This window comes from Zosterops lateralis, assembly GCF_965231275.1.
Source record: "Zosterops lateralis genome assembly, chromosome: 6".
In the NCBI taxonomy this organism is placed as follows: domain Eukaryota; kingdom Metazoa; phylum Chordata; class Aves; order Passeriformes; family Zosteropidae; genus Zosterops; species Zosterops lateralis.
In genome coordinates this window covers 58869842-58892923 of record NC_139761.1, presented here as the reverse complement: position 1 = coordinate 58892923, position 23082 = coordinate 58869842, and the positions used below count along the sequence as shown (strand labels likewise).

The 23082-nt window shown below is 60.3% G+C and overlaps 2 protein-coding genes across 4 annotated transcripts in view; both read left to right on the top strand.

Annotated features, from left to right (window-relative positions):
* The window catches only part of KDM2A (lysine demethylase 2A), a 33711-nt gene extending 19488 nt beyond the window's left edge, over window positions 1-14223 (top strand). Inside the window, exons 11-22 of one of the 2 annotated variants that reach the window (XM_083863910.1) lie at window positions 248-363; window positions 478-604; window positions 1414-1835; window positions 6451-6534; window positions 8142-8408; window positions 8530-8661; window positions 8741-8830; window positions 9439-10151; window positions 11107-11270; window positions 11522-11680; window positions 11773-11988; window positions 12087-14223. In XM_083863910.1, the coding sequence (XP_083720036.1) occupies window positions 248-363; window positions 478-604; window positions 1414-1835; window positions 6451-6534; window positions 8142-8408; window positions 8530-8661; window positions 8741-8830; window positions 9439-10151; window positions 11107-11270; window positions 11522-11680; window positions 11773-11988; window positions 12087-12268 (2672 nt within the window). In that variant the 3' untranslated portion in view covers window positions 12269-14223. The remainder of the gene's footprint in view (window positions 1-247; window positions 364-477; window positions 605-1413; window positions 1836-6450; window positions 6535-8141; window positions 8409-8529; window positions 8662-8740; window positions 8831-9438; window positions 10152-11106; window positions 11271-11521; window positions 11681-11772; window positions 11989-12086) is intronic. The other variant, XM_083863911.1, reaches the window with a different exon arrangement.
* A 1690-nt stretch (window positions 14224-15913) lies between these two features.
* Window positions 15914-22941, top strand: GRK2 (G protein-coupled receptor kinase 2). Of its 2 annotated transcripts, none has more exons than XM_083863499.1 (21): window positions 15914-16059; window positions 16794-16870; window positions 17451-17524; window positions 17760-17861; window positions 18069-18143; window positions 18575-18636; window positions 18855-18906; window positions 19043-19134; window positions 19364-19463; window positions 19536-19614; window positions 19702-19832; window positions 20113-20207; window positions 20285-20392; window positions 20467-20533; window positions 20727-20827; window positions 20918-20984; window positions 21071-21166; window positions 21243-21405; window positions 21486-21622; window positions 21723-21833; window positions 22079-22941. In XM_083863499.1, exons 1-21 carry the CDS (start codon window positions 15947-15949, stop codon window positions 22238-22240), a joined length of 2064 nt encoding a protein of 687 aa, XP_083719625.1. In that variant the 5' UTR covers window positions 15914-15946; the 3' UTR covers window positions 22241-22941. The 2 variants fall into 2 exon arrangements, with proteins under 2 accessions (XP_083719625.1, XP_083719624.1); XM_083863498.1 differs by having other exon boundaries at window positions 21720-21833.
* The last annotated feature ends 141 nt before the right edge of the window (window positions 22942-23082 follow it).

The window sequence follows — 23082 nt, the reverse complement described above, 5'->3', positions numbered from 1 at the left end:
CCTTAAGGAAACCCATGCTGGAATTCCCCAGGTGTTGGTCTTGGCTGGATTGCTTAGCTTTGGAGATAAGGACTGGAACTTGAGTTATTTTGAAGGTGTTTGGAGTGTTGGAACAGACTTGGGAAGGCTGTTTCCCTTGGTGCTAGGCCTAACGCAATTAGAAAACAATCTAGGGATGACACCAGGGTGACAAAAATCTATGCAAGGTGGATCAGAAGGATTCTTCCAACTCTTCTTTTTCCCCAAGGTTGGATCCATGCTGTGTACACTCCCATGGACACGCTGGTTTTTGGGGGCAACTTCTTACACAGTTTCAACATCCCTATGCAGCTCCGGATCTACAGCATCGAGGACCGCACACGGGTAAGGACCTGTGGGAGACCCGTGCTGGACACTGAGCCAGACCTGATGTGGCATCTGTTATCTGAGAGCAGCAGTGGGAAAGAGGCCTGACAGATCCTCTTGCCTGTTTTGCAGGTCCCAAATAAATTTCGTTATCCATTCTATTATGAGATGTGTTGGTACGTGCTGGAGCGCTACGTGTACTGCATCACCAGCCGCTCCCACCTGACCAAGGACTTCCAGAAGGAATCCCTCAGCATGGGTAAGCCCAGCCCTTATTCCTTCCTCTCCCCTATCTAACTGGCTTCTTACACCCTTCTGCTGGGGCACTGGCTCAGCAGTGTGATAGGCAGGGGAGGGCTGGGTGGGGTTTTTTTTTGAACGTGAAGTCACAACCAGACAGACTTCTGCTTCCTCCTTTGGCCCTGCAGCAGCCCAGGTTCCTCTCAGCTGTGAAAACACCACCAGTTCAGAGCCTTGCACGGAAGAGACGAGGGGAAGTTACAGTGACCACCACTGTGCTGTGGGCAGGAATTCTCTCTGGCTGGCCAGGGCCTTCTGCACACAGGGTTTAAAGGGCTGGCACAGTTACTTGGAGGGCTCAGCAGCCTCACAGTCATGAGTGAGTCCACATCCTCTTTCTCACACATGAAGGCACCGTCAAGGTCCTGAGCCCCCAGCTGGAGATCCCAAGCCCTCCAAAGCAAAATGAGGTCGGACAGGGCTTTGAGCAACATGATATAGTGGAAGATCCAGGCCCGTGGCACTGGGGTTGGACTAGGTGACAGTCCAGGTCCTTTCCAACCCAATTCCATGAAATAAGGTCTCGGACATGACATTCAGTCTAGGGCATTTGCTGTTTCTTCTTCTGGGACCTTTTTCCATGTCTGATGCCTTGCATTCCCACAAACAAAGCAGGAATGGGAAGGGTGTTTAGCTATTCTTTTCTAGCTTCTCTGTTCCTTTCACCTCATATGAATCTGTTGCTCCAGCATCCTTCATGACTGGGGGGATCCCACTAAACACAGGACACCTCCTGTGATTGCTCTCCCTGTTTCTCCACCGTGGCAGATATGGAGCTGAGCTCCTCAGACTCAGTGAACATGGAAGAGGAGGAGGAGGAGGAAGACGATGAGGACGGAGCAGGGAAGGAATCCCGGCGCCCCACGACCAGGAGGTCCATTCTCACCAGCCCCATCGCCAACGGTGCCGACCTGGACTATGACGAACTGGGCAAGAGCTGCCGGGGCAGCCTGCCGGGTCTCAAGAAGACCCCATCCATAGACTCTTCCGACTCCAGCCGGGGCTCCCAAAACGGCCAGGCCTGGGACCCAAGCGGGGGCAGCCCCCGCAAGAGCAGGAAGGTGCACCTGACCCAGTTTGAGCTGGAGGGCCTGCGCTGCCTCGTGGACAAGCTGGAGTCGCTCCCTCTGCACAAGAAGTGTGTTCCCACCGGCATCGAGGACGAAGACGCCCTCATCGCTGATGTCAAGGTAGGCCTGAGCCAGTGCAAAGCACTTCCCACAGGGAAACTGGGCTTCACCCTCACCCTGCCCCCGTCCTGGGGCAGGATTGGTGTCCTCCTCTTCCTTTCTGTGAGGCTGATGTTACACCTGAGGGACAGCCCTGGGTTTTAGGGTTGGGAAAGCAGGAGGGTGGCTGCGTCCCTTTATGGCTGTAAGTGCAGGAATGCTTGTTGCTGGTGCATTTCACTTCCAGTTTTGGCTGTGGACTCTGTGACAGTTGGAGCCTTTTCCTTGCCCCAGGTGGGTTTGGCTTTGTTCGAGTTGTTTGCCCAGGGTGTGACCTGGAGCTATGAGAGTCAGTTATTTTGAGCCGGTGAGGATTGTTTGGATTTTATTTGCCTTCATCTTTTGAGCTGGTCTAATGAGCTTTGGTGTTTTGGCTGTTTCAGCACTGAAATGGGAATGTCGGCTTCACTCTATCCCCAGGAATTCATTCTAGTCCCTAAAATGGACTTACCTTCTGCTCCCCTCTTTGCTGTGGGTGGTCTGTACAGCTGCTTGCCTGTACCAAAGCTGACATCCAGACACAGCCATGCATGTGTCCTTGTCTTTGCCATTGTTTTTATTTCCAAGTGCTGTCTCCTGATGTTTTTTGTGAGTTGTTCAGGTAAATTCAGAGATTTGCTGTATTTGGAGCAGAGGGTGCAGCTCTGGGGTCTCAGGGTCTTGGCTGAAAGAGTCTAGCTGCTGTTAGGGGCTGAATTTCTGGTTTTCTGTGGCTTTTCAGGCATCCTGTGTGTGCTGTGACCTTTGAGAGTGTGACATGTGTATCTGAGCCCTGTGTGGTGCTCTTGAGGAACCTGAACTGTGCGCTGTTTCACCCTTGGACTGAGAAAAGCTGGCTGGTGTTGGGGCATTTTGAAGGCAGAGCCTTAAAGGTTATTGTTGTTCAGTTGGAGTTTGAGACCTGATCAAAGAGTTTGTTCATGTTTTGGAGGTAGTAAAGGTGTGCCTGTGTTTTTGGTGTGACCCAACCACCCCTGTGTCCAATTGTACCTGTCAGATGAGCTGCGGGGAACAGCCTTTGTGGTCCCAGACAACCTCCCTTAGGATTTGCTCCTTAAAGCTGGCTGTCCTTGGAGGTTTGGAAGTATCCTGAGCTGCAGGACTCGGTCCCTTAGGACTGGCATCCTCAAGGCATCAAGACCCTTAGTCACGGCCTGCAGTGGCTGGGGAAAGTGGGACAAGTTTGTCCAACCACAGCAAAGTTCTGCTTTCAAAACTCATTTTCCATAGAGGTGATGGAAGTGGCCAGTAGAGGTTGGTTCATAAAGCCTGAGAAGGGCTTGAGACATTTTCTAGCTAAAATTTCTAACTGGGGCAACCAGTCTTTTGCCCTTGTGTCACCAGGTAAGGTCATTGATGAAGCTGGAATCTGGCCAAGCTGAAGAAGCTGCACTTTGCTCTGTGCTCTCCAGGTCAGAACATGGTGTTTTCTCATCCAGACTTGCAGGCCTGGCACCTTGGTCTGCCCATCCAGTGCCACCCTCTGCTATCCAGTGTACCCAGACATGCCAGGAGCCAGGAAAATGCTGTTTTTTCCCACAGCCTCTTGTGAAGTTATCAGGATTTCAGGGTGTCTGTCTGTTGGGTCACATGGAAAAATATGTATCCTATCACGAGTTCAGCCTGGAGCGTCATGTGGCCGGATGTGACGCTTTGGATGTGACAGGAATTGTCTCAAAATTCTGAGCACGGTGGGGGTCATTGGAATGATCATTGACAAAGAGGGAATTTCTGAGATGTCCTGTTGTCTTTTGGCTGCTTCCATCCATGCTTTCTGACCCCTCTGTGGTGTGCTGGTTTCCATGACTGGATTTGACAGGAGGATGGTCATGAGGCAGCTGACAGCAGGTCTAAGGCCAGGTCCCTGTGGCCTGGCATAAACAGGTTGTATCTGTGCTCTGCATGGAGCTGTTGGAGCACCAGGGATTGTAGGAACAAGAGAAGCCCTTCCCAGAAGTGCTGATCCTGTCTCCAGGACCTCATCTCAAAACCTCTGGTGTGGCATTGCTCACTACCTGACTGGGCAATGGGCACAGAGAGAAGTTGGTGAGGAATGGGGATGGTATCCTCAGGGATGGGTGAGGAAGTTCAGGATGGCCTGTGAGCTGTGCCAGGAAGGATTGCCATGGTGGGATGGCAGCACTGGTCACGCTCCTGCCTGTGGGTCGCAGAGAGCCCGTGCCAGGGGCCCGAGGGTGTCACTGGTGGCACAGTTGGTGACAGTCTGGAGCCAGGTCGGCATGCGACTGGCTTCCTGGGAACACAAAGCTGGAGTTGGCTGCAGATGCTTTGGATGCATCAGATGTGGGAGCAGCCGCTGCTCCCCTGTGCTGTTTGGCTTTATTTCAGGAGTTTCCTCCATTTTAATTGCGGTGCGTAGCTCGGGGGCGTCTCGGCGGGCTGGGATTGCTTGGGGGACACCTTGATCGCCTGATATGGATCTGTCCCCCTCTAGCGGGCTTGGTCCCCGGTGCTTTTGGGAATGTGGCTGCTCCCAAACTTGGCTGGCGGGATGTTTGTCCCTCCAGGTCGGGGGGTGCAGACCCTGGGGGAGCTCCAAGGGGGATGACCCTTGCTTACATTCCAAAGCCCCGCTCTCTCCAGAGGGGTCTGTGCTGTGTCCCAAACCCGCCTGGGAGCAGACAAAAGAAAGGCGCTGGAGAGGCTGGGCCTGAGCGGGACGGGGTAAGTGCTGTCGGCCACGCTCTGCCCGGCTCCGGGGAGCCCGGCCCCGGCCTCTCGGATTGCGGCGGCGGAGGCGGGGGAGGGATCCCGGGGAGGCCGGTGGGCAGCGCCGCCCGGACCCTGCACCAATCCCCGCCGTCCCGGCCCCTCCCGGCGCTGCAGCAGCGCGGCTCTGCCCTCCGCTCCCTCGCTCCCTTTTTCTCTTCTGCCATCTTCCCGTTGCAAAGCATTGCTGGGAACCGCATGTGGGTGACGCAGCAGCATTGTCTCCGGCTCAGGAAGCTGCCGCTGCCGCTGCCCAAGGGCTCGGGAGGAGCACGCGGCCGCCGGTGCGGCTGCCGGGGGCGGGGAGGAGCCGGGGGCGCTCGGGGCGGGGGGCGCAGCTGCTCCCCCAGCCATGTCCCCGAACACGGGGGATCCGGCCGGGGTCTGAGCCAGCCCCCGGAGGTGTCCGGGGAGAGGGGAGGGGGCCCAGCCCTCGCAGTGCGGGCACCGAAACAAAGAGGGCTCGGCAAACTTCACCTCAGAGTCTCGGCAGCTCCAGAGGCGCAAGGTCAGGCAGCTGGCAATGTTCGTGGCGCGGGGAGGGGATGCGGGGACGCTCCGGTCCCGGACAGGGTGGGAGGTGACCGCGGGGGGACCCCTACGTCCCCGGAGGGATCCCTGGTCGGTGCTTGGGCTCACTTCTCCCGTCCCCGGCGCGCCCTCGCCGGCACCGCTGCCGAGACGTTTCGACCGCGTGTGCGCAGGGTCCCCTCCGCCGCGTCCCTCCGGCCACAGCGCGACGGGGCACAGGGGACCAACAGGCTGTCGCCCACCCGGGTCCGAGCCATATGCAGCCGCAGCACCCGGGAGCCCCCGCAATCCCTCGGCTCCCTGGCGGGGAGCGTTGCCTGAGCCGCCCCCGCCCCGTCCCCGGTGCCACGGGCAGGCGGACGCTGCAGTCCCACGGATGTCCGTGTGGGAGCTCCGAGCCCTGACCTTTCCCTCGGCGTGTGCTCACGGGGCGGCTGAAGGCGGCACGCTGCGCTGCCGGGGAGCCCAGGGGAGACTGCGGCTTCCTGCCTCCTCAGACGCCAGGAAAACCGGGCGGGGGGCACGCCGGGCACCCCCTGCCCCGGCCCTGCCTGGCAGCGGGAAGCACCGCCCGCTGGGATGCCGGCAGGAGGCTTCTGCCTTTGTAACTATGGCAACGTCAAGTAAATAAAGCACCTTTGCAACTGGCAAATTCGGTGGGGAGTGGATGTGGGGAGGGGGCTGCTCTGGAGGGTGCTGAAAGGACCGGGGTGAGGGCGGGCGCCCCGTGCACCGGGAGCGGGGCCTGTCGCGCCGGAGGGCAGCATGCCAGTCTGGTCGGTGCCGAAGGATCTCTCCCTCCAAGTCAAAGCCAAACCCTGAGGCAGTGCGGGGGAGCAGCTCTCTGCTGCCGGCAGCTTGTGTCAGGCCATGGAAGGGGTGCTGGGGCATTGCATCCTGCTGCTGCTGCTGCACTCTCCAGGCTGCCCCGTGCCTGGGGAGCAGCTCGGGGGGGGGGGGGGGGGGGGCAGGGGGGGTAATGCTGGTGAATCTTCCCTCCAAAATCCCCCCAGGTTGCCGAATCTTGGCACTCTCCCCCTCTACCACCACCCAGCACGGGGCCTCGGGGCTGAAATGCAGTTGATGAAAGTGCTGGTGCAGATTGACTCGACAGAGCTTGTCTGTCTCATGTGGGGAGGAGGGATGGTTGCTGGCAGGCGTGGGGAGAGGAGGGCTCCTTCCCAGCCGCCTTTGAAGCATGCTGGCCTTGGCATCTGGTCAGAGCTCGCCTTGCTGGCGGGACCCCTGTTTCCCTCTGCTCACACCTGTGCTTTTTGTCTCTCTGCTGTGTTCCCCCCTCCTCTCTCTCCTTTAGCTGCTATTGGAAGAATACGCAAACAGCGACCCCAAACTGGCACTTACAGGTGTCCCCATCGTCCAGTGGCCCAAGAGAGATAAGGTAGGAGCTGCGGGGAGGGGACCCAGATGGGTGTCACGTGTTGAGTCGTTTCCCAAGCCTGGGGTGTGGTGGCACAGCTTCCATACCCGCCTTGGGAGCAGTGCCAAAGTGGGATGTGGGGTGCAGCCACCTCCACGGCACCGCAGGCAAACCCAGAGATCTCCCACTGTGCTGGTTATCCCAGCTCAGCAGATGGGTGGTAACCAGATCAGCCCCAGCTGCTCCATGTTCTCCAGCCCTTTGGCTGTGCTTGGAGAATTGGGAGCCTTGTTGTGGGAGGAGGGGGCGATCCTGCTCTCCCAGGAGCCCTCTGGATTGATAGGGAGACCTGGATGGCCTGAGGAATGTTGCGTGTCAGGGAAGACCCCACTGTGGCAGAGGTGTGTGAGGTGTGGGGTTGATGGTCAAGAGCAGTCCCTCACTGCAAGGTGAACGTGTCCCTTGTGTCCCTGTCCCTGTTGTAGGATTGGGTCTTACAACCCCAAGCAAGGCAGCTCTCTCCTAGAAGTCTCTCCCTGTGGATAGCAGCCAGCTCCTCAGCAATGGGACCTTTCCATGCATCCCTGCCTTTCCCTGTCCAGCTGTGCTGATAGCCCGGGGTCCACAGCTGGGCTGCAGCCTGGGCTTAGCTCGCTGGGCAGATGGAGGCATGGAGCAGCTGGACTTCGCTTCCACAGGCTGCCTTCCTGTGGCCTGCCAGGATGGCTCCCAGAGGTCATTTCTTCCTTCCTGCCAGGAGATGGGATCACAGGCAGGCTATGGGAAGAGCAGGAGCCATTCACACTGGGAAGGGTGGGTAACACCCTGTTGGGGAGTCTGGCAACCAGTGAGCCTCTCGGATGGACCTTTGGAGGTGCCCGTCTCTGCTTGCCTGCCGTGCCCAGGAGATCCAGCTTGATCTTTGTGCAGCACAAGCATCTCAGGCAGCTTTTCTGGGAGAATTGACCTGGAGATGTGTGCATGCTGTGGGTGCAGCACTCAGAGGCTTGGCACATGCCCAACCCCATCACTGGGAGCCTGCCCTTCCCCAAGCCCATCAGCTGTGGTGCACATCCCAGCATGGCCAATCCCAGAAGGATGCTGCAGCCAGGAGATTTCCTGTGAGGGCTGATGGGGTGTAGGGTGACAGCTGGAGAGTGTGCTATCCTACCTGCACTGTAAACAAGCAGGGTGTGGGTGTTCCCAGTGTGCCTTGACCTCAGGAAAGAGCAACCAGAGCTGTCCCCTTGTGCAGTTTGCAGAGTGACAGGGAGGACAGCCTGGGTGGACCTTGTCATTCCTTGCCTTGGTAGGAAAGCATGGATGCTGTGGAGTGCTTTTGGGACTTAGTAGCCCTTTCCAGACCCATTTGAGCCATAACAGGGGGTTAGAGGAAGGGTAGCTCTTGGTGTGGGGTGGTGTGAGGGATTAAGGAGTGTGCTCCAGGAGAAGTGCCAGGGCAGTGCTGATCCAGGCACCTTTGGCTGCAGAGCGCTGAGGGAGCAGAGCTACTCTCTCGCACATTATCTGAAGTCGTAGTGCTGAATCCAGGGATCAGAGCCTTCCAGACCCCAGCAGAGCACAGCGCTTCCCTCCCCTCACCCAATTCCCTCTCTCCCTGTTGGCAGCTAAAGCTCCAGGCCCGGCTGCGGGTACGCCTGCCCACCATCCCCATCACCAAGCCGCACACCATGAAGCCAGCACCCCGCCCGACTCCCGTCAGGTCCACGGTGTCTCCCATCGTGTCGGGCGCCCGGCGGAGGCGCGTGCGCTGCCGGAAATGCAAGGCCTGCATGCAGGGCGAGTGTGGCATGTGCCACTACTGCAGGGACATGAAGAAGTTTGGCGGGCCTGGCCGCATGAAGCAGTCCTGTGTCCTCCGGCAGTGCTTGGCGGTGAGTCCGGGTTGGATTCCTGGGGGATAGCTGGTTGCTTCTTCGTGGTTCAGGTGGTAGGGAAGGAAAGGATGAAGGCTGTCCCACCGTGCCCTGGTGTCAGCCCTGCTTTCCTTTGTAGCCCAGGCTGCCTCACTCGGTCACGTGTGCACTTTGTGGGGAGGTGGATCAGAACGAGGACTCACAGGACTTTGAGAAGAAGCTCATGGAGTGCTGTATCTGCAACGAAATTGTTCATCCTGGCTGTCTGCAGGTGAGCAGAGCACCTGCTGGGCAAGGGGGGGGTTCTGCTGTGAGGCTGGGCTGCTGCTGACCCCCTCCTCTTGTTGCAGATGGATGGGGAAGGGCTGCTCAATGATGAGCTCCCCAACTGCTGGGAGTGCCCCAAGTGCTACCAGGGTGATGACACAGAGAAAGGCCAGGTAAGGAGCTGTGCCCTGGCAAAGCAGGATCTGTGTCCTCCATCCCTCCCACTGCATTCTGCCAGGGATGTGTTCAACCAGCATGGGCTGGGGGGCGGCAGTGACCAGTGAGAATGAGAATCATGGGGGTGCAGCACTTGGGGGCCTGGGTACATCCTACTGCAATGCGATTCTGAGATATTCCACTGTAAGAGACATTGAACTGTTAGACACAGAGTGGAAGCCAATCCCAACCTCAAGGGAATCCCCTTTTGAGAAGGGGTTAGGAAAATGCTTGGTGCTGGTATGGGTGGACTCTGGTCCTTGTGCCACTTAGATGAGCTGTGAGGAAGAAATTAATTACTGTGAGGGTGGTGAAACCCTGGCAGAGATTGACCAAAGCTGTGGATGCCCCATCCCTGGAAGTGTTCAAGGCCAGGTTGGATTGGATTTGGAGCAACCTGATCCTAGTGGAAGGTGTCCCCATCTAACTCGAACCATTCTATGATTTCACTGGGCACTGCTGGTGCAGGTCCTGCCAGCACTGTGGTGTTTCCCTGGGGAAAAAGAGAAGGGAAAAGCCTTCCCCAGGCCTCATTCCCTCTAATCATCCACCCCGTTCCCCACAGAAGCGCAAGGTGGAGGAGAGTGACGACGACACGGCGCAAGCCAAGGTGCTGCGGCCCCTGCGGAGCTGCGAGGAGCCCCTGACCCCCCCGCCCAACTCGCCCACCCCGATGCTGCAGCTGATCCACGACCCTGCATCCCCCCGCGGGGTGGTGACACGCTCGTCCCCGAGTGCCGGGCCCAGCGACCACCACAGCGCCAGCCGGGATGAGCGCTTCAAGCGCCGGCAGCTGCTGCGGCTCCAGGCCACGGAGAGAACCATGGTGCGGGAGAAGGAGAACAACCCCAGCGGCAAAAAGGAGCTGTCGGAGGTGGAGAAGGCCAAGCTGCACGGCTCCTACCTCACTGTGACACTCCAGCGCCCCACCAAAGATGTCCATGGCACTTCCATTGTCCCCAAGCTCCAAGCCATCACGGCCTCCTCGGCCAACCTGCAGCACTCGCCACGCGTGGTTGTGCGCCACGCGCCCGCCAGGATGCCCCTGCGGAGCGGGGCTGACGAGGAGGCGGCTGCCGAGGAAGAGGAGGAGGAAGCGGAGGAGGAGGACGAGAATGCAGAAGAGGGGGGGGCGGCCCGGCTGAACGGGCGCGGGGGCCGGGCGCAGGAGAGCGAGGAGAGCTGCGTCCAGCGTGAGGTCTGGATGTCTGTGTTCCGCTACCTCACCCGCAGGGAGCTCTGTGAATGCATGCGGGTGTGCAAGACCTGGTACAAGTGGTGAGTGTGGGGACCAGGGCTGGGGTACATCTATGGCCAGCACCCAGAGGGAACAGGAGGAAGGATCTCTCCTCAGTGCCTTCCCGTTACTCCCCCAGAGCCAGGCAGCGTTACTGCAGCCAGCCCTGATGCCTCTGCTGTGTGTGCACCCATCTCTATTGTTCCCTTCCCTTCTGCCTTCCTCTTGTGCCCTTAGCTGCCCTCTGCCACATCCTTGTGAGGTGCCAGTACCCTTCCCTCACCCATCACCCTGATGATGCTTGCCCTTCCTGGCCTCCCTTGCTGCCTCCCCTCCCAGCAGGCAGGGAAGGCAGGCTGAGGCGGGATGGTTTTGCTGGCTGGAAATGCCTTGGGGGGCAGCAGGCCCAAAGACAATGCTGGCACTGAGACAGCTGTGCGTGGAGGGCCTGGGAACAGACAGGAATGGAAACTGGGAGGTTTCTAACAACCGAGCAGCAGGCATTGCCTGCTTTGATCAGCAGCTGGTGGCAGTGGTGTGGTGGAGAAGCATTCCCTCTCCTGTACCCTCAGGGGCTTAGTTAAGCTGCCATTGGGTCCAGGCTCTCAGAAACTCCCATGGAAGAGGAAGTGTTTGCTCCTGGCTAAGGAGCAAGCTGTGTTGGGGCTGTGGGGTGGCACACACAGTGTTTTGCTTGCTGGGAGTAAGGATCCTTAAGATCAGGAGAAACACCCAGAGGGGGCAAGCAGGCATGCAGCTGTCACTTGGAGTCTTGTTTTGTGGCAGCAAAACCCTGCTGGGGCCACGCTGGGTGGCCCAGCACCTTCAGCAACCTCCAATGTTTGGGGAAACCTATGGAAACCAGGAGGACCAACCTTGTATCTGGCTGGGGCCACACTAGGGCTGGGCTCCTTCCAGAAGCCAAGCACCGTGCTGGCAGTCTATTATCCCATGGGACTCTTGAGATTCAACTTTCAGCCTTGTCCTTGTCCCCAGGTGCTGTGACAAGAGATTGTGGACAAAGATAGACTTGAGCAGGTGCAAGTCCATCACCCCCCAGGCGCTGAGCGGCATCATCAAAAGGCAGCCAGTCAGCCTCGACCTCAGCTGGACCAATATCTCAAAAAAACAGCTTACATGGCTCGTCAACAGGCTGCCAGGTGAGTGTGGGCTGGGGAGGGGTCCCTTCCTCTGCCATCAGCCTGCTCCAAGGCTTCCTGAGGGCTGGGTCAGTGGGAGAGACACCCTGCAAGCCTGGGAGCTCCTGGGTCCCATCATCCAGCAAGTGTCCCACCCCAGGCAGGGAGGGGACCTGCTTTTCCTCATGTGCCTGGAAAAAGATTGTGGAGATTTGGGATGCCTGAGAGCTGACCAAACCCGTCTAACTTGTTACCTGCCTCCCTTCTGCCAGGCCTGAAAGACCTCATCCTAGCGGGCTGTTCCTGGTCTGCGGTTTGTGCTCTCAGTACCTCCAGCTGCCCCCTTCTCAGGACCCTCGATCTTCGGTGGGCAGTAGGGATCAAGGACCCTCAGATCCGGGACTTACTCACACCTCCAACAGACAAACCCAGTAAGCTGCTGCTGCCCTGGGGCTGGCTGGGCTGGACAAGGGAAGGTCCCCAGGGCAGTGTGTCCACTCTGTTTCTGTCTTTGCCCGTGCAGGTCAGGACAATCGCAGCAAACTCCGCAACATGATCGACTTCCGGCTCGCCGGGCTGGACATCACTGACGCCACGCTGCGCCTGATCATCCGCCATATGCCCCTGCTCTCCCGCCTCGACCTCAGCCACTGCAACCACCTCACGGATCAGTCGGCCAACCTCCTCACCGCCGTGGGCTCCTCCACACGCAACTCCCTCACCGAGCTCAACATGGCAGGTGCGTGCCCTGCCCCAGGTGCCTCCTGGCTTTCCCATTCCCCCTCCTGGTGCTGGCCGCTGGAGGTGTCCCCCTCACGCTCCGTGTTCTGCCCGCAGGCTGCAATAAGCTGACGGACCAGTCCTTGCTGTACCTGCGCCGCATCTCCAACATCACCCTCATCGACCTGCGGGGTTGCAAACAGATCACCCGCAAAGCCTGTGAGCACTTCATCTCGGACCTGTCCATCAACAGCCTCTACTGCCTGTCTGATGAGAAGCTGATCCAAAAAATCAGCTAGAGACCCTCCCCGGGGCAGACTGAGGAGAAGGAAAAGAGCCCATCCCGCCCCTCTCGGAGAGCTGCTCCTCCACCTTCCCCCCTTGCCCTGCGTGTCCTGCCGCTGCCTCCCACCTGACTCGGCAGGCAGGGCTGTCGCTGGCCTCGCTCCACTGTCCTTCCTCCTCCTCCTTCCCCGGGACTTCTGCCGAGGAAGATGTCCTGCCAGGCTGGCCAGTACCAGAGGAGGAACAGGCCCATGGCAGGGAGCCTCAGCGCCGAGGCTGGCTGCTCCCGAAGTGGGGGCTGTAACAGAGGCCTCTGTGCAGAGAAATGGGGCACCCTCTCCCTCTAGCTTTTCCTCTCCTCCCTGTCGTTTCCTTGCCTTGAAATACTTGTCACTTCCCTGGTAGCACAAAGCTTGAGGGTCGAGGTCTCTCCAAGGAAGCGGGAGCAGAGCCAGAACACCCTGTCCCCTCTGTGCCACCAGCTCAGCGCTTCCCTGCGTTCTCCTCCCCCTTCCCCTTCCCCTCGTCTGGCTGCAGGGACTGCTGTCCATCCCCTTCCTCCTCCCACACATCTGGGCAGTTCTTTGGGCACCCAGCGCAGGAGCCCCATGGCTGGGATGCCCCAGGAGCAGGGGCTGGGGGATATCTCATCTGTCCAAGGGGATGGAGCAGGGGAGAACCCACAGGTACACCAGAGCTCAGGGAGGACTTGGGAAGCATCAGCCAGGGGTGAGTGAGCAAGTACGGGGTGGGGACAGAAGCTGCCTCCTCTTCCTCCCCAGCTCCCGGCACCACGAAGCACTCTGGGGCTGGAGGGGCAAGGGCTGCTCCGCAGCCTGGGACCGAACTGGCATCGTCCTCTCCTTCCCCCCACCAGCTTTTCGCTGCCTATTTTCCTTTGCAATGAATGGTTGGTCCAAAGAACCTCTCTCTAGGGCAGCAGAGAGCTTTTTGCACTTTAAAAAAAAAAAAAAAAAAAAAAAAAAAAAAAAAAACACAAGGAAAAAAAAAGGAAAAAAGGTTGGAATCTTCATTTTCTGGGTCACTATTTTATTTCCCTCCCTGTCCTGCCTGTGCCTGGGCGCTCCCCCTCCCTGTAGCCCCCAGTGTCAGCACCCTGCTCTCTCCCTGGCAGCGTACCGATAGCACAATCCGGGGTGTCCCCTCCCTGCCACCACCGGCCCCCAGCCCTGCAGGGGTCACCGGGGGGCAGCCCACACCCCCTCGCTGCTTCAGAAGCAATAAAGGAGGAGAGGCGGCCCGCAGGGACTGTCCCCAGCAGGGGGACACGAGGGGACAGTCCCGCAGTGCCTGGGACGAGGGGCAGTGTGGCCGAAGCGGAGCCGGAGGGCTCGGAGCCGGAAACCCCTCCAGGCGAGAGGAGGAGCCTTCGGCCTCTATCACCGGCGGCTCCCGGGGCAGACGTCGGATGAATTAAAGCTTTTCTTTTTCCTTTGGGTTCCTTTTGAGTTCTGCAACGCGAAAGAAAATTTCCAGAGATGGGGTTGAGAGGGGTGAGGTGGCCCATCCTCCACGGGAACAGCACCCCCCCTTCCCGCCATGTCGTCCCCCCCACTCCAGCCGCAGAGGCTCTGGCGTGCGACCCTCCTCACCACCCCGGCGTGGTGCAAATCCACGAGGAAGAAAAAAAGAGAATTATATATAATAAAAATCACTTAGTGATTTAAAACCAACCCAGCCTGCTCCCTGAAGACAACTCCTGCAAGCAAAGTCACTTGTTTAAGGGTTTGGTTGTGGTTTTGTTTCGTTTCAATACCCCCTTCCCTCCCTTCCTCCTTCCCTTCACTCCTAAAGAAATACTGTAAATATCTATTTTTTTGTTGGCAATTTAGAGTTCATCTCTGATGTTTGTGCTTTAAAATTAAATGTAAGCATTAAGGGTAAAAGCAAACCAAGTCTTGCAATCTCTCAGCTGGGGTTGGGGGTTCTTGGCTAGGGCAGAGGGAGGGCACCTACATGGCAAGTGGGTTGGTTTTATTTTTTCCTTTTTAAATTTTTTTTTTTTTTTTGGGGGGGGGGGGGGGCGGGGGGATTGCTTCCTGAGCCTTCTCCAGTCCTGGATTTTTAGAGAGGCTTTGCTTATACCATAGTACCACCAAGCTGGGTGAGCTGTTGAGGAGGGAGGGAAAACTCCAGCCTCCCAAGGGAAATACTTTGTTTCTTGGGGGTGGCTTTTTGGAATAAAAAAAATGGAAAGAAAAAAAAAGTCCTACTAAAATCCATGAGTGTGAGCTCTGCCCGTTTGTCTGTGAGGGAAGTGGAGGGGACAAGGCCAGGGTTTGGACCTTCTGTGTCCCCCCTGTCCCCAATACTAGGGCTTTCTCAGCTGCTCGAGAGGAAACTGGAGCACCGTCGGTGGTGGCAGCTGTCCTGGTCTCCCTGCTGTCTCCTGGAGGATGGTGGCAGCTGCCGCCGTGTCTCATCACCTCCTGCCAGGGCCATAGGTCCTCCAGAAGCCTGTGGGGCTTTTTTTCCTCCTTGGGAAACCTGCCCTCTCCCAGTGGATTCCTGGGCCACCAGGGTGACATTTACTGTCTCCCACCCTGTGGGGATGTCACGGCCCAGGTCTCTGCAGCAACTGGGCTGTTACATTTGAATGGCGAGGCACACGGCAGGTGACATCATCCTCCACAGGTGGCTGAGGCCATTGTCACTCTTCCTGTGCCCTGGTACCCAAGTGCCACCATGTGCATCGCCCAGTGACACACCAGAGCCAAGCAAATCTCAGCACCCCGACCCCCTGGCTGTCCCCTCCAGGTGTCCCCTCCTGGCCCCGGGGACAGGGAGCCTGCACACGGTGTCACAGGCACATGGCCACACCTGCTGCCACGCATGGCACGTGTAACACACTGCAAGGTGTGGAATGACACACACGACGTCCTGCACACACAGAGCCACGGTCACACACACCCATGGTGTCCCTCACACAGTGGCACACACAGACGGTGTCACACCCTCGCCCTGGCACACACACCGGTGGCACATGCATCCAGTGCCAGAAACCCAGTGTCACACCCAGTGTCATACGCCTAGTGTCACACACATACACCCAGTGTCACACACACGCACAGTGTCACACACACACACAGTGTCACACACATACACCCAGTGTCATATACCCAGTGTCACACACATGCACAGTGTCACACACACACAGTGTCACACACATACACCCAGTGTCATATACCCAGTGTCACACACACACACAGTGTCACACACATACACCCAGTGTCACACACACACACACACACAGTGTCACACACGTACACCCAGTGTCATATACCCAGTGTCACACACACACACACACCCAGTGTCACACACACACACAGTGTCACACACACACCCCCAGTGTCACACACACCGCCAGTGTCATAGCCGGTGTCGCGGCCCCTCCCGGGCGGGCGTGGCGGCCGCGCTGTCCCCGCCCAGCCCCGCTGTCCCCGCCCCGCGCCCCGGTGCGGCCGCGCCCCGTTCCGCGCTCCGCTCCCGCCGCTCCGGGCGCTGCCGCCGCCCGCGTCCCGGGGCCGCCGAGCCCCTCCCGGCCGCTCCCCGCTCCTCCGCCCGGCTCCTCTCCGGCCCCGTTCCGCTTCCGGGCGCGGTTCCGGTTCCGGGGCCGGCGGGTCGGGCCGGGGCCGGTGCGGCGCCCGCGGCGGGGCCGGCGGCGCGGCACGATGGCGGACCTCGAGGCGGTGCTGGCGGACGTGAGTTACCTGATGGCCATGGAGAAGAGCCGCGCCGCGCCCGCCGCCCGCGCCAGCAAGAGGATCGTCCTGCCCGAGCCCAGGTGAGGCCCCGCCGCTGCCCCTCCGCTTGTCCGTCCGTCCGTCCCTCCGTCCGCCCCCGGCACCGCCACCCCCGGTCCCTTGGTCACCCCTTCCCGGCACCGCTCGCACGCACCCGCGAGTCGCGGGCATCCCCCGCACACGTGTGTGTCGGTCACACCTGCCCGGACACACGGACATGGACACACGGATGTGGACAGACACGGATATGAACACACGGATATGGACACAAACGCGTCACGCCTGTTGCACAGACACACGGACATGGACACGCACACACACACACACGTCCTGCCTGACACGGGGACACACAGACACGGACACATGGACACGGACACGCACACAACCTGCCAGACACACAGTTACACCCAGCTGTGCGTCCCCTCTGTCGCCGCCGTGTCACACCCGTGTGTACACACACACCCCTGTACCAGGTGTGCAGAGGGTCACGGTCCCCACTCCCCCTGCCAGACCCGGTGCCCTCCTGTGCCTTCACTGCCAGACACCTGTGGAGCTTTTTTAGGGGGGATGCTCATCCCCACCCTCCCTTGGGCCCCAGTGCGTGGGACACGCTGTGATTCTGCCACCCAGCAACGTGCCATGCTTGGGTGGGGACACACAGGATGGTAGGACGTGTATGCCATGGGGCTTGGGGACACGGGAGGAGAAGGAGAGGAGGGGCGGGGAGCAGGGGTCCGTCGGGGGGCATGGCTGAGCCCCTCCACTGTGTCCCCAGCATCCGCAGCGTCATGCAGAAGTACCTGGAGGACCGGGGAGAGGTGACATTTGACAAGATCTTCACGCAGAAGATTGGTGAGCTGGGGACACAGGGACTGTGGAGGGCACGAGGAGGCAGCTGGCCCAGCACCCAGTAGCAAAGGGGCAAGCATGGGTGGGCTGGGGGGCTGCACTGGTAGCCACCATGACAGTGAGAGTGGCCACGGGAATGGCAGGGGGGTTGTGGGGCCAGGCTGGACAGGGGTGCCGGGGGGCTGCGCCACGTTCCTCACCCTGTGTCCCCTGCCCTGTCACTTCCCCCCACGCCAGTACAAACCGTCCGGGGCAGGAAGCGTCTCTCACTTCCTTCTGCTGGCTCCGGCGGTTTCCGGGCACGTCCGCCCTGCTCCGTGTGCCCGCCCATGCCCCTGCCCCCACTGTGCCCCACAGCAGCCCCCTGGCTGCCCCATGCTGTCCCAGCCTGCTGCTCCCCATGCCAGCTGTGTCCTTGTCACACTGTCACCCTGCCAAGTCCGCACTGGTCCCTGCTTGGCACTTCCCCTTCCCCAAGCCCAGCCCCAGGGTGGCAGCAGGGCTGGGCAGACCCAGGGGATGTCCCTTGTGTCCCTTGGCCTGGGAGGCTGTTACCACTTACACTGTGACTCTGTCCCTGCAGGCTATCTGCTTTTCCGGGATTTCGCCTTCAACCAGGCCGAGGAGGCCAAGCCCCTGATGGAATTTTATGAGGAGGTAAGACAGGGGGACCCAGGGGACAGACCCTGTGTGCACCAGGAGTAGGGTTGGTACCTCCAGGGCCCATGGACACAGTGCCAAGAGCACCACCCGAAGTGACAGTGCCCAGGGACCTAGGAGATACTATCCAAGGGGATGGGATAACCTCTCCCATGGGACATGGCACCCCGGAGAGGCCACAATTCCCAGCGTTCCATGTGCCCCTGTGCCACTGGAGCTGTGCCCTCTGCAGATCAAGAAGTACGAGAAGCTGGACTCGGAGGAGGAGCGAGCCACTCGCAGCCGCCACATCTTTGACCATTACATCATGAAGGAGCTGCTGGCCTGCTCCCATGTGAGTGCCAGGCAGCAGCATGGCAGGGATGTCCCCACTGTGCCCACAGGGTCCTCAGGAGGAGCTCCAAAACCCCCACAGGCTCCATCCTGGGACCCACATCCCAGCCCTATGGATGGGGGTTCCTCTGTGGATTCCTGCCTCGTGCAGCCCTGCCTGGCTGCTGTCCCTTCTGCCCGAGATGACATGGTCCTGTCCCCCTCACAGCCCTTCTCCAAGAGCGCCACAGAGCACGTCCAGAGCCGCCTGAGCAAGAAGCAGGTGCCCCCAGATCTCTTCCAGGTGGGCATCCCCTGGGACAGGGAAGGGGTTCTTGCCACCTGTAGCACTCAGAGAGTTAATCCTTAGAGGGTGCTGAGGGTCACAGGAGTCCCTGAAAGTGGGAGGGGGGTGTCCCAGGAGGAATGGGGACCCCAAGGGATGGTGAGAGGATCCCCAGAATGTTGGGAGTGAGGGGGAATTGCCAGTGGTCCCCATGGGGTGGTGGGAGACTGGGGGCTGGAGGTAGCAGGGAGTCCTCAGAGGGAGGTGATCAGGACCCTGGATGTCACCCTAGGGGTCCCCAGGGCTGGTGATTTTGGGGTCCCTGGGGGCTGGAAGTGGCAGTGGGGGTATGTGAAATCCCAGGAGTGGAGGAGACCCCACATAATGATGGGATAGAGGTGACCTGGGTGGCCCTGGGGACCCAGCACTGAGCCCTGTGTCCTCCCCAGCCCTATATTGAGGAGATCTGCCAGAACCTGCGTGGGGGCATCTTCCAGAAATTCATCGAGAGGTGAGTTGGGAGGAAATTCCCATGCAGGTTGGGGTGTCCCATCCCAGTGTCTCCCAGCCCAGAGAGGGGTCAAGGGTACCCACACTGGGGACTTGGGGGTCTTTTCCTTTCCCAGGTGTCCCAGGGGGTGCTCCCTGTCTCCATACAAATCCAGGGAGTCTTTGAAGGACATGTTTCTCCAGGATCTCCACTCTTGCCCTCTCTGCTCTTCTTTGCAGTGACAAGTTCACGCGGTTCTGCCAGTGGAAGAATGTGGAGCTGAACATCCATGTGAGCAGGAATCCCTGCCCCTCACCTCCCAGGGAGGAGGATGTGCTTCCAGGGAGCCTCTGGTGTCCCTCACCTGGGAAAACTGGGGCAGGGGTCAGTGTCCAGGCTCATCCCAGTCTCCTCCTCACCCCTCCAGCTCACCATGAACGACTTTAGCGTTCACCGAATCATCGGCCGTGGCGGCTTCGGGGAGGTCTACGGCTGCCGGAAAGCGGACACAGGAAAAATGTAATGGGAATGCTCTGGCACAGAGGGACCCACCTGGGATTTTGGGGGGCTGAGGGGTCCCAGCGGTGCTGCTGTGATGACACCTGTTCGGGGGCGGGGGGGATGCAGGAATATTGTCGTGGCTGCAGGGCCCGTGGCTGGCAGGGACGTTACAGCTGTGGGCGGGAGCTGGGTGCTGGCCCTGCTCTGGGGACATGGTGGCTGCAGGGACTCTGTGCCCGTCCCCCAGGTACGCCATGAAGTGCTTGGACAAGAAGCGCATCAAGATGAAGCAGGGCGAGACGCTGGCCCTCAACGAACGCATCATGTTGTCCCTCGTCAGCACTGGGGTGAGGGGACACGGGTGCTGGGCAGGGGACAGGGACAGGGGACAGGGAGAGTGACCCAGCATCTCCCACCAGGACTGCCCGTTCATCGTGTGCATGTCCTATGCCTTCCACACGCCCGACAAGCTCAGCTTCATCCTCGACCTCATGAACGGTGAGACCCCAGCCTGGAGCCACTCCTGGGGCACAGAGCCCCCTGCCCACCCCTGCTCCGGGTGACAGTCGGTCTCTGTCCCCACAGGGGGGGACCTGCACTATCACCTGTCCCAGCATGGCGTCTTCTCAGAGGTGGAGATGAGGTTCTACGCGGCCGAGATCATCTTGGGCCTGGAGCACATGCACAGCCGCTTCGTGGTGTACCGTGACCTCAAGGTGACCATCCCCACCTGCAGGACATCCCTGAACCTTTAGAAACCCCTCCACCACCCTGTGGGCACTCACAGGTGTTACAAACCCTGCGGGAGCCCTCAGAACACTGTGGCCACTCGCCTGGAGGGCACCCTCAGCAGCAAAATAGACACCTTGACAGCAAAATCATGGGCACCCTGAGACTTCAGGTCTGCTCAGACACCCACAGAGCCCCCCCCAGGGTCACCACCCCCATACCCATGGGCCACTCTGGGGCTCAGGGTGTCACCCGGTGTCTCTGCAGCCGGCAAACATCCTCCTGGACGAGTTCGGCCACGTCCGGATCTCTGACCTGGGCCTGGCCTGCGACTTCTCCAAGAAGAAGCCCCACGCCAGCGTGTGAGTGTGCCCACACCCCTGCCCACCCTGCCCCCCCGCCCGGGGCAGCCCCTGACCCCCCTGTGCCCCCTCCCCAGGGGCACCCACGGGTACATGGCGCCGGAGGTGCTGCAGAAGGGGGTGGCCTACGACAGCAGCGCTGACTGGTTCTCGCTGGGCTGCATGCTCTTCAAGCTGCTCCGAGGGTGAGTGTGGGCTCAGCTGGGCACAGCTGGACACAGCTGGGCACTGCTGAGCCCCCTCTTCCTCCACGCCACAGGCACAGCCCGTTCCGGCAGCACAAGACGAAGGACAAGCACGAGATTGACCGGATGACCCTCACCATGGTGGGTGGGGGCACGGAGGGGGCTGTGGGCCGGGCATGGGCACCCCTGTTCTGTCGTGGCACCCACTGGCCCGGGAGCCACAGAGGGGGTCAGGGACAGCTGGTCTTTGCCTAGAGCACGTGTTTGTGCCCATCTGTGTGTCAGTGTGTGTCCCTGTGCCCACTCACCAGCGTGCTTATGGGATCTCCCACAGGCCGTGGAGCTGCCGGACTCCTTCTCCCCGGAGCTGCGCTCCCTGCTCGAGGGGCTGCTGCAGCGGGATGTCAACCGGCGCCTGGGCTGCATGGGCCGGGGGTGAGTGTTCCCGAGGCCCCCAGGGATGGGGCAAGGTGTGCTGGCACAGCCCCCCTGCGGCCACACTCACCTGCCCTCCTCCCTCCACAGGGCACAGGAGGTAAAGGAAGAGCCCTTCTTCAAGGGCCTGGACTGGCAGATGGTGTTCCTGCAGAAGGTGAGGGGTGTGTGCCCCTGGCTGGGGACAGGGACAAGGACACAGATGTGGGCAGTCACCCCTCTGACCCCCGTTGCTGCCCACAGTACCCGCCACCCCTCGTCCCACCCCGCGGTGAGGTGAACGCGGCTGACGCCTTTGACATTGGCTCCTTTGATGAGGAGGACACCAAGGGCATCAAGGTACCGGGCACAGGGGCTGAGCATGGGGGCGTGCGGTGTCCTACAGCCCCTCACCCTGGCATCCCACCCTGCCCAGCTGCTGGAGAGCGACCAGGAGCTGTACCGCAACTTCCCGCTCACCATCTCGGAGCGCTGGCAGCAGGAGGTCACCGAGACTGTCTTTGACACCGTCAATGCCGACACCGACAAGCTGGAGGCTCGCAAAAAGGCCAAGAACAAGCAGCTAGGCCACGAGGAGGGTGAGTAGGGCCGAGGACCACCACCCTGAACCAGCGCTGGCCACATCCCAGGTGCTGATCCCACCTCCCTGTGATCCTAGAATATGCCATGGGCAAGGACTGCATCATGCACGGCTACATGGCCAAGCTGGGCAACCCCTTCCTGACACAGTGGCAGCGCCGCTACTTCTACCTCTTCCCCAACCGCCTGGAGTGGCGCGGGGAGGGCGAGTCCCCGGTAAGGAGGCATGGCACTGGGGGGCTGAGGGGTGGGGGGCGCCTGGGGCAACCCCGGTAAGGAGGACACAGGGGCCAGGCTGAGCCTGTCCCCCCAGCAGTCCCTGCTCACCATGGAGGAGATTGACTCGGTGGAGGAGACGCAGGTGAAGGAGCGCAAGTGCATCCTGCTCCGCATCCGCGGGGGCAAGCAGTTCGTGCTGCAGTGCGACGTGAGTGTCCCCCCCTGCCCCCCTGGCTGCTGGCCACCTCCTGCTGCCTGCTAGCCATCCCTCCTGCTGGCCCCTGGCCACCTCTTGCTGGCCACTGGCCACTGCATGTTTAGTCCTTCAAGCCATGCCAGGGCACCAATACTGAAAACATGGGGGCAACCCCGCAGCCCTGGCACCCTGGGGAGGCCCAACCAGCCTGTGCCCTGCCCTGTGTCCCGCTCTTGACCCAGTTCCCTGCCCCACAGAGCGACCCCGAGCTGGTACAGTGGCGCAAGGAGCTGCAGGACGCGCAGCGCCAGGCACAGCAGCTGCTGCAGCGGGTGCCCCGCATGCAGAACAAGCCCCGCTCGCCCGTGGTGGAGCTCAGCAAAGTGCCGTTCATCCAGCGCTCCCCCAACGGGCTCTGACCCCTCCCTGCACCCCTCTCCCCCTTCCCACCCCACCTCTAATTTATTGGGTTGGGTTCCCGCGTGTCCCCCATGTGCCTGGAGGGGTCGGCGGGGGGGACACGCCCGGTGCCAGTGTCACCCGGGGCGTGGCTGCGGTGACGACGCTGGCACCAGGCACGTGGCCTGGCACCTTCTCCCTGGTGTGCCCCCCAGTCCTGCAGGAACTCTCCAGCTCAGATGAAGGCAGCCCCTGTCCCTCCCACCCGCTTCCCAGTGCCGTGTGTGCCATAGGGGCCGATGGGACCCCCCAGCCGGCGTGTCCCCCACTCCCTGCGCGGCTGTGCCCGTCCCGTGGGTGACAACCCCCTCGTGTGTGTGTGTGGCTGTGTGTGAGTGTGTGCCCAGCGGGGCCCCCTGTAAATACTGTGCCACGGGTCCCCTGTGCCCCTGGCTCTGCCTCTGCCCCTCCTGCCCCACCCCAGGGCATCGCCAGCCCCCTGCCCTCACTCCTGAGGAGAAAGGAGCAGGTGGGACCCCCTTAAATCAGCCACAGATGGGCACAGGGGTGCCCCCTGTCCCCCCAGGCTCTGGCAGCATCTGTAAATATTGGTCTCTGCTCCCGGGGCTGGGGGGGCACCGGGCAGGGCCAGGGCAGTGGGTGAGTGAGGTTTTCATGAGCAGAGATGTGAGAATGCCAAATAAAAAAAAGAGTTTTTATAATAAAAAGAAAAACACCATCCGGCTCCACCTCACTGTGTGGGGAGAGATGTCTCCATGCCTGCTGAGAGTGGCAGGGAGTCCTTGTCACCTCCTGTGGTGTGGGGCCTTCCTGAATGTCACCCTATAGACACATCAGAACT

Coding starts and splice junctions, on each gene's coding strand:
- GRK2 (XM_083863498.1), top strand. CDS start 15,947: ATGGCGGACCTCGAGGCGGTGCTGGCGGACGTGAGTTACCTGATGGCC. Junction 19,135..19,363: donor AAAGCGGACACAGGAAAAAT/GTAATGGGAATG, acceptor CCCGTCCCCCAG/GTACGCCATGAAGTGCTTGG. Junction 21,834..22,078: donor AGTTCGTGCTGCAGTGCGAC/GTGAGTGTCCCC, acceptor CCTGCCCCACAG/AGCGACCCCGAGCTGGTACA.